A 10,151-nucleotide genomic window follows, 5' to 3' on the forward strand; every position below is an offset into this window, starting at 1 on the left:
AATTAGGTTAAATTTACCATTTAAGCCAGCTTTGCAGTTTCACGTAAAGAACCACATCAAGTAATTCTACCTTTCTCACTGTTTGTTAACACTGAAGACAGCCATCACTGTTTGAATCATTTATTAATATATTAAACTATCAGTGGACAAAGTGAGCGGGGATTCGGTGTGAGCTCCACATGGTGGACAGTTGATTGAAGCTTCTTTAAACATGTAGTGTGAGTGTGAGATTCATACACTTCCTGCATCAAATACAGATACACATATGACGTGTGTAGCATCTGTTTGCTCTCTATTCTTACAAACAGCTGCATCAGGTACTAGACTGTAAATAACCAAACACATGCTCAATCACTTCTTTCTTTCACTAATGTATCACTGGTTATTCCATGAATGGAAGTTATTGCAGTGTCCTAGTTGTGCAAACTGTGTGTGTGTGTGTGTGTGTGTGTGTGTGTGTGTGTGTGTGTGTGTGTGTGTGTGTGTGTGTGTGTGTGTACGTACTGCAGCAGTTTTCCATGTCGAAGTCAGCCCAGATGCCGCTGTCCAACATCACCGTGCCAAAGCCCTCCATCTCCAGGGTGCCCAGCAGCATGGAGGGCATCAACCATGAGCTGGAGAAGGTGTTCATCAAAGACAATGGAGAGAAGGAGGAGTTGAAGGTGCAGCTGAGTTTCATCTCACCTATCAACCTGCTGTTTCACTAAACCTGTGTGTTTCTCTGAAGGCTTGTTCAGACTGCCAGCCCAAATCTGTTTTTATCCAGATTATATCCAGATGATGTTTAAATGTCACAACACAACTACAACTGTGTTATACACAACATGTAACATTTAAAAACCGGATCCAAATCAAATTTAGAGTTGGTTTGAAATATGATACCAGTCAGATTTCTACAGATCGTCTCAGTCCGGACGCTCTGCCGGCTCAGATCAGATATGTGATCTTCATGATGATGACATCATTTTGAGAGACAGAGTGAGCAGAATTCATGCTGCCACTAGCAGAGCTATCAGAGAGGAGCTTTTGGTTCTATGGAGGACAACCAAACAAAAGTTCATGGACAGAAGCTGAAATAAACTGTCTGCTGCCATACCAGCAGCTGCACGTATATCGTTACCACAGCAACACACCAAATCTGATCTGCTCACTCACAAATAACAGTGCGGACAGTCTGTCCTGAAGATCGGATTCGACAAATGAATCTGATGTGCCACCAGACTGAACAAAGCCGTACAGCCCTGACGAGTGTTCCCTCCTCCTCTGGTCCTCTACAGTCCCTGGAGGTTCCTGACGGGCGGCGGGCTCCCTTCCCTCCCCAGCAGCGCAGCAGCAGCACCCGCAGCGTGGACACCCAGACTCCCTCAGCACCGGGCCGGTCCAGCAGCTGCTCCAGTCTGTCGCCGTGCCCCTCTCCAGCCTGCCCACCGGGATCCCACGACGGCAGTCCGTACTCCACAGAGGACCTGCTGTACGACCGGGACAAAGGTAAGAAACAGCACACTGTTGTTGAAGCATCACCATGAAGGACCAGTAAGAGACTACAAGGGTCACCGGGTTCAAGTCTAGTCGGAACCTCCTGTTTCTGCTGGATCACTGAAAACTTGCAATTATAGAAAATCTGTTATTTCCACTTTGTTATTTTTACCTTTATGGCCCACGTTCTATAAGTAGATGATGCGTTCTTCAACCCTGAAGAAGATTGTGAGTTTTCTATTGTGAGGCCGAAGACTTGTATGTGTGTGTGTGTGTGTGTGTGTGTGTGTGTGTGTGTGTGTGTGTGTGTGTGTGTGTGTATGTGTGTGTGTATATGTGTGGTGTGTGTGTGTGTATGTGTGTGTGTGTGTGTGTGTGTGTCAGTGTGTGTGTGTGTGTGTGTGTTTCAACGAGCTCTTGAGTCTGTTCAATAAGACCGATCCGTGTTCCTGATGACATCCTTCCTTCCAAACAGTCTCTTCCATGTTCGGACTCTTACTGTGTTGTACTTGAGTTTTAACAGACTCGTGTTGTTTCAAATCACGGCTGTTCTGCACTGACAGGAAATGACCTCATCATGTGAACACATCACCCTCCAACATGTCTGCAGCTTTAATTATTTTACCCAGAAATCAACGTGTTTTTGTGTCCTCAATAAACACACTGATTCTTCTGTCCAGCAGCAGCAGTAAAAAACAACACACACTTTTGTGAGGTGTTCAGGAACAGCTGCAGCTTCCTCAGACACCTTAATTTACAATGTCTTTACGTCGGTGGCCCCGCCCCTTCCTCTACGGAGCCAAGATGGCGACCGTTTAGGGTGGAAAGTGTCCAGAGTTTCACACTTCTTCTTCTTTGGAGCGTTCTGAGTGCTTCATCCTGGTACTTATAGTGAACTGATGTTTCTGTACTGACGGTGTGAACACTGATGCACTCAGAGTAGAAAGACTTAGTACACAAGTAGAACATCTGGAACACAACCAGAACATCTGGAGCACAAGTACAACATCTGGGACACAAGAACAATATCTGGAACACAAGAACAATATCTGGAACACAACCAGAACATCTGGAACACAAGAACAACATCTGGAACACAAGTAGAACATCTGGAACACAAGAACAACATCTGGAACACAAGAACAACATCTGGAACACAAGTAGAACATCTGGAACATAGCACAGGTCTTGCCGACATGTTCCTTCGTTCCATTGAACACACACACTGTAGTTTATTTTGTGCGTCCACACCAGTGACATGTTTGCGGGTCGTCTGTCACATTCTCCTTCTTGTGATATCTGAGATGCTTTGAGATTGAATGAATCTGATGAATTTCTTCAAATTTGGCCCAAACGTCCACTTGGACTTTAGGATGAACTGTTTCTGTGCTTGAAGCTCCCTGTGACCACACAAATGACATTTGTGCCCATAACTACAAAATACATACACCAATTATGACAAATATCTGATGGGATAAAATGTTGAATTGATGACATTTCATACCCAAAAGGTCAAAGGTCATCATCACTGTGACATCATAATGTTCTGCAGAAACTCTTTTGTGGCCATTGTTCAACAGCAAAAGTTGTGTTATTATGATGCAGTGGAAGCTGATCTGCTTGTGAACATGTTCTGTTCTATGATGAAGAGTTAATCTTTCAGAATTTTAGCTTCTTTGCAGCAACATCTTTATTTAAAGCATCGTCTGCTGTCATGGCAACAACTTTGTGTTCTTTTAGAATTTGTGTTGGCCAAGCATGTGAGCATATATGAGGAATATAATGTGTTTCTCAGTATTATTATATCTCAGTTATTGAGAAGAGATAACATTGTAATAGTATGGAGGTAGACGTCCTACTAGAGTATATGTTACACAGGTGGAGCAGGGAGGTGGTGGGAGAGTCAGGGGTGGAGTTCTGTTGAGCTTAACTGGACAAAACACAGGTGAAAGGAGGTGGAGGGAGATGAAGGGAAGTGGAGGGAGGTGAAGGAAGGTGGAGGGAGGTGAAGGGAGGTGGAGAGAGGTAGAGGGAGGTGGAGAAAGGTGGAGGCAGGGGAAAGGAGTGGAAGAATGTGAAGGGAGGTGAACCTCCTCCACCCTGCTTCACCACCTCCTCCACCCTGCTTCACCACCTCCTCCTCCCTGCTTCACCAACTCCTCCACTCTGTTTCACCACCTCCTCCACCCTGCTTCACCGCCTCCTCCTCCCTGCTCCACCACCTCCTCCACCCTGTTTCACCACCTCCTCCACCCTGCTTCACCGCCTCCTCCTCCCTGCTTCACCACCTCCTCCTCCCTGCTTCACCAACTACACTTCTGATTCACCACCTCTTCCTCCCTGCTTCATCACCTCCTCCACCTTGCTTCACCTCCTCCACCATGCTTCACCTCCTCCACCCTACTTCACCACGTCCTCCTCCCTGCTTCACCACCTCCTCCACCCTGCTTCACCACCTCGTCCTCCCTGCTTCACCAACTACACTCTGATTCACCACCTCTTCCACCCTGCTTCACCACCTCCTCCACCCTGCTTCACCACCTCCTCCACCCTGCTTCACCACCTCCTCCACCCTGCTTCACCACCTCGTCCTCCCTGCTTCACCAACTACACTCTGATTCACCACCTCTTCCACCCTGCTTCACCACCTCCTCCACCCTGCTTCACCACCTCCTCCACCCTGCTTCACCGCCTCCTCCTCCCTGCTTCACCACCTCCTCCACCCTGCTTCACCGCCTCCTCCTCCCTGCTTCACCACCTCCTCCACCCTGCTTCACCACCTCGTCCTCCCTGCTTCACCAACTACACTCTGATTCACCACCTCTTCCACCCTGCTTCACCACCTCTTCCACCCTGCTTCACCACCTCCTCCACCCTGCTTCACCACCTCCTCCACCCTGCTTCACCGCCTCCTCCACCCTGCTTCACCACCTCCTCCACCCTGCTTCACCGCCTCCTCCTCCCTGCTTCACCACCTCCTCCACCCTGCTTCACCACCTCGTCCTCCCTGCTTCACCAACTGCACTCTGATTCACCACCTCTTCCACCCTGCTTCACCACCTCCTCCACCCTGCTTCACCGCCTCCTCCTCCCTGCTTCACCACCTCCTCCACCCTGCTTCACCGCCTCCTCCTCCCTGCTTCACCACCTCTTCCACCCTGCTTCACCACCTCCTCCACCCTGCTTCACCACCTCCTCCACCCTGCTTCACCGCCTCCTCCACCCTGCTTCACCACCTCCTCCACCCTGCTTCACCGCCTCCTCCTCCCTGCTTCACCACCTCCTCCACCCTGCTTCACCACCTCGTCCTCTCTGCTTCACCAACTGCACTCTGATTCACCACCTCCTCCACCCTGCTTCACCACCTCCTCCACCCTGCTTCACCGCCTCCTCCTCCCTGCTTCACCACCTCCTCCACCCTGCTTCACCGCCTCCTCCTCCCTGCTTCACCACCTCCTCCACCCTGCTTCACCACCTCCTCCACCCTGCTTCACCGCCTCCTCCTCCCTGCTTCACCACCTCCTCCACCCTGCTTCACCGCCTCCTCCTCCCTGCTTCACCACCTCCTCCACCCTGCTTCACCACCTCCTCCTCCCTGCTTCACCAACTACACTCTGATTCACCACCTCTTCCTCCCTGCTTCACCTCCTCCTCCCTGCTTCACCACCTCCTCCACCCTGCTTCTGTGTGTCCAGACAGTGGAAGCAGTTCACCGCTGCCTAAGTTCGCCTCGTCACCCAAACCCAACAACAGCTACATGTTCAAGCGGGAGCCGCCGGAGGGCTGCGAGAAGATTAAAGCTTTCGAGGAGATGAGGTACTGACTGTGATACTTGTGCTGAATTTCAACACGTCTCTGTTTGTGGTCCTCGCTGACTCTGTGAATGTCTCAGCAGCACGAGGCAGTCCACATCAGCGTCGGTCCCCCTCTTCTCCTGCCCCGACAAAAACAAGGTCAACTTCATCCCGACAGGCTCGGCGTTCTGCCCCGTCAAACTCCCGGGCTCCCTGCACCTCACCCCGGCCTCGGAGCCCGAGGAGGACGAGGACTCCGCGGAGGTGGGCTCCGGCTCAGAGCCCCAGGGGGCCGCGTCCTTCTACGGCGCCCCCACTCAGGTCTCCACGAGCACCAGCACAGACGACCCTCCAGAGGAAGCCGGCTCGCCCTCAGAGACTGCAGAGCCCCAGACAGACAACCCGGCCATCAGCTAGACCTGAGCCGAGCTGGCCTCTGGCTCCGGACCCACGCTAGCAACCACGAACACCACCACTGACTGTCCCACCAACACCTCCCTCTGCTCTGCCAGGGGAGCCTCCGTCTCTCTGTGCTGACCTCCACCCCCCTCCCCCCCTATCTCTGCATGACGTAGCAACAATGTCCCGAATATCCACCACCGCCACTACGAAGACTCGCCACCTTACTGTTCTGTTCTGAGTGATGTTGTTGGCAGTTGGACCTGCTGGTGAAAGAGTGCAGCGAAGGGAAGAATGGAGCACCATGGACGGGGGGAGGGGCATGCATTTTAAACTGGTAGTATATTTCTGATTAAATTATGTGTTGTGTTCTGTTTCAACATTCACAGTATGAATAAGCTCTCTAAACATATATATACACATATAGCTCTATGAAAAGAAAGAAAAGTGCTTGTTTTAAAAACTCCAAAACTGTGTATTGCTGTGTGATGTAACGGGAGAACAGCTGTACTCTTCAGGATTATGTTTACACTAACCAGGTCACATTGTTAAACCCTGTCTCAAAGAAATGCAACGAGAAAATCATTCGGGCAAAGACAAAACAAACAAACAGACAAAGTGGCCACGTTTGGTTGCACAGCGTCTGCATCTGGCCTCGCTTCAGGTATTTCACAATCAGAGTCTATTCTCAGGTAATCTGGAATGTATGTCCATTCAAAGTATCTGCAGCCGGACCAAGCAGAACAGATTCACTGTCATGTATTCGTGGTTCTATGGCTCCGGACGGATCACCTGGTTGTGTTGGACAGGACGTGGTGACAGCAGCTGCAGAGGGTGCAGGATGATCAGAACAGCTGCAGCCCACTGATGGGTGCTGCTGGTGGGATACAGTACTGGGACTGGTGTGTGTGTGTGTGTGTGTGTGTGTGTGTGTGAGAGAGACTCTCCTGACAGCTGATCAGACGTGGATGAAAGTGCAGTTCTGTCACAGAAGGAAACCTTTAAACAAGCAGACTGGAGGAGGTGTTGGACCAACATTTTACTTCTTCATTTGTTCATTCATTCATTTGCTCAGTGTTCTCAGCAACTTAAATCGAATTATAAGAACCAGAGCACGACTCGGTGCCCAAACACACAAACATATTTGATGAGAATCCCTTAAAGTTGTATTGTTACTGGTTCTCCCTCTAAGTGGTCATTGAAGCAGCCTTTCTTCTGATACAAATGATCTGTTATAAAAATCATTGAAATAACAGCTACGAGGTTTGTTATGTAAAGGATCATTTCAGTTCATTTCCCTTTAGAGGTGCCACTGTGTGCTGGTGTGGGCGGATGGATGTCCAGGTGATTGAGTCAGCCAGCGAGTCTACCTGGATGGAGATCAGGTGGTGAATTTCTGTTTCCTCTCAGACAGACTGAAACCAAACGTCGAGAACGATTCCTGTAAAAAGCTGCAGGGAGCTGCTGCTCTTTGCCATGACACATGCTAGAGTCTGTACAGCTGTTATCATGAGCCGCTGAGACATCTTCAGGTCCCAGTGGATGTTCGTGCCTTTAACACATGAGTGGGACATATGCAAAGGTGAAAAAAAACTGGAACCGTCCTTTAAAAGTGCAACAAAGAAAGCAACTCATCGAGAACTAAAAACATCAGACAGAACGATAAACACAAATACAGAAGAGGCAAGAAGTCCTGAAACTGGCTCAGTCATGTCAGTGACAGCTTCCTCTATGAGGTTTGCTTACATTAGCCAGTAGTTACATGAATAATAACTAATCCCACAGGTCGAGTAAGACCAGCGACTACAAGCAGAGGATGAATGTTGGTACAAATTCTCTCTCCAGTCTGCATTCAGGTTCATTTCCAAACTTAGATTGTTCTGATATTCCAGAAAAAAACCCAATTCCATTAAATGCATTCCATGAAATTTTAGCATCTAAGACATAAATAGACTCGTGATGAATCATTCCTAAAATATCTCTCAGCCTTTTGATGTGACTGCTGTTTGAGACCAGCTCCAGCAGGTCTGTGATGTTCAGATGAAAGGATCCCGCTGGTCCGTCTGTCTCTGAGTTGTAGAACCACCGAACTCCAAACCTGAACATCTGTACTCTGCAGAGCTGTTAGACAGCACCACCAGGCCCAGGTGTAAATGACCCATGCATCTTCATTGGCAAGAGTGAAACATAATCCACTTTTATTTTCTCTCCGTGTGCTCGTGGACTCCCTGCATTGACGTTCATTCATATTTTGTATATATGTGGCTTTTAAAGAGGCTCAATGCAATGTTGTGGTTTTTAAAGATATTTCAGCACCTTACCAAGAGCTATAGCTTTCTCAATGTCCCACATATACCTGACATTGGTAAACTAGATGTGTGCAATAATAGGAAAAAACAAACAAACAGGTGTTGTCCTCCCAGATGTTGCCCGTTTTTTGACACGAACGTCTCATCCTGCATTCCTTTGGTTTTGAGCATGGAGGCTGGATCAGCAGGCAGGTTGTTGCTAAAGCCATTAATCGATACAAAACCAGCACTGAGAGTGACCAGAGCACATCACCGGCAGGTCAGAGTGTCCATCCGCTCACGACTTCATCCTCCACGTGTAACCTGCAGTGTCAAATTTCATGCACAATGGCAATAAAGAATCTTGGTTGTTTTGTCCACTCTTTAGTGTGTGAACATCAATGAGACGCAAACATGACACTGATGGAGATTAAATGAAATGACAACAAGTCATCAAAGTCAACACAGTTTGTTTACTGAGTACGAGCTCTGTAAACAATGCCAGTCTGATCAGAGGTTCACAGGACATCTTTCCAATATCTGGCTTCGGTAATCATAACCAACACAATCACAGTGTTTACATGAGAGTGGTGATCAGCTGACTAAGAGCCAGCTACCAGCATGTTCACATTAAAGGGGCGGGGCTTGCAGCATTAACCAATCACAAACAGACAGGTGTACTAGCAGTGAGTGACTTATTTTACAAACAGTAAACCATGATATGTATTACACTGATGATAAATGAAACAAGAAATCACTGACATGTGAATGTGAGTTCAAATGCTTCTAATCACTGTAGCACGACTGCAGTGTAGATCTGACTGATTCATCCCCTCCAGTGGTGTCTTCATGGATTCATCACAATCCCACTTTTTGCCAACTATGTTTTCACGTACGAGAAATCTGGCAGGTGGTGTAAAAATAACATTTGATAATAAATGGCTCTTCAGGATCTTCTACGAGCGTTTTGATCTGTTGTCTCGAGCTTAATCTGCTTTTTGGGGTCAAAGGCCACGTGTGTCATCAACTACATGTATGATCAATGCCAAGTGACCCACCCCACAAAAAAACTAAACAAACAACATCTATTAAAACAAATTATACCAAATCAAATCAAATATAAAACATTGAAAAAAGTGAATGTTTTTTTTTTGTAGTTTTTTTTTTTTTTAGGTATAATCACATCACATCACATTATTCACAACACAACACTAAACTCTGAGTGAGTCATGAACTCCACGTCAACCACTGAGGCGACCCAGAAGAAGAGAGTTCAGAACATGTGATTGTGGTGAAACAAAGCTGTTAGAGCAGAAGCAGACTACAAGTCTTGAACTACATGCCCGGTGTTATGAGCGAAATGCTGAGGTCAGGATGACAACATGCTGTTACTGAGTCCTCCAGTGGAAAAATGAATCGTTCAGACTGGAATCAAACACACGACTCGATACGACCGGTACGAGTCCAACAACCTTAAGTTAAAAAGTTCAAGTACAAAAGTAAAAGCAAGGCAGAGTCCAAAAAAGCAACAGCAGTACGACGAAGGAGGAAGAACTCAGACGGAGAGCAGAGAGAAGCTCCACCAGCTGGAAGAGAAGGTGAAGAGCACTCAGTCAGTACACAGGAGGGTCGGAGGTAACGACCACAGCACACCACCTGAAACAATGGTGACCAAAATAAAACAGGAAATAAAAGATTAAAGTACCAAAAACCAAAATGACCTCAGAGCTGGAGCAGGTTGTTACTGTCCCCATCTTGGGGGAGGGGGGCAGATGGAAATGGAGGCGGTGAAACCTCCGATAAGGTCCATGATGTTGCTGGAGGAGACCGAGGAAACTTCTCCCAGATTGATGAGCCACTGATGATCTTGGCCACAGAGACCAACAGCAAACTCTCCATCACTGAATACTGATGTCTTGTTTGTCTTTTAACAATTCAAACTTTTTGTGCAATGAAGAAGAAAACTGTCACTGAGGACATACGTTTATATTGCAGGTAAACAGTGTGTATGAGCTGTTGTGCACAATATTCAGCTATAAGCTGAAGGTTTCTGTTCAGTCCGGTAGAGACTGAAGGAACATCCCGCAGTGGAGACAGGAAGAGACGGGGCACAGAGCCAGGATGTCTCTTTCCATATGTAAATTACAGGTTACAGTGATGATGTTATCACAGCCATCCGCATTTGCGGGCAAAG

General features: G+C 47.8%; 1 protein-coding gene across 8 annotated transcripts in view; it reads left to right on the plus strand.

The window, feature by feature from the left end:
- Nucleotides 1-8,337, plus strand: part of glcci1a (glucocorticoid induced 1a) — a 31,585-nt gene extending 23,248 nt beyond the window's left edge. For 4 of the 8 annotated variants that reach the window (XM_069177085.1, XM_069177082.1, XM_069177086.1 and 1 more), the window contains 4 exons: nucleotides 510-662; nucleotides 1,278-1,488; nucleotides 5,172-5,292; nucleotides 5,369-8,337. In XM_069177085.1, coding sequence (XP_069033186.1) covers nucleotides 510-662; nucleotides 1,278-1,488; nucleotides 5,172-5,292; nucleotides 5,369-5,687 — 804 coding nt within the window. In that variant the 3' untranslated portion in view covers nucleotides 5,688-8,337. The remainder of the gene's footprint in view (nucleotides 1-509; nucleotides 663-1,277; nucleotides 1,489-5,171; nucleotides 5,293-5,368) is intronic. The other 4 variants (XM_069177087.1, XM_069177081.1, XM_069177083.1 and 1 more) reach the window with 3 other exon arrangements.
- The last annotated feature ends 1,814 nt before the right edge of the window (nucleotides 8,338-10,151 follow it).

Source organism: Embiotoca jacksoni, unplaced genomic scaffold (genome assembly GCF_022577435.1).
Source record: "Embiotoca jacksoni isolate LCO1_2020_lvr unplaced genomic scaffold, fEmbJac1.0.p SCAF_7, whole genome shotgun sequence".
Classification (NCBI taxonomy): Eukaryota; Metazoa; Chordata; class Actinopteri; family Embiotocidae; genus Embiotoca; species Embiotoca jacksoni.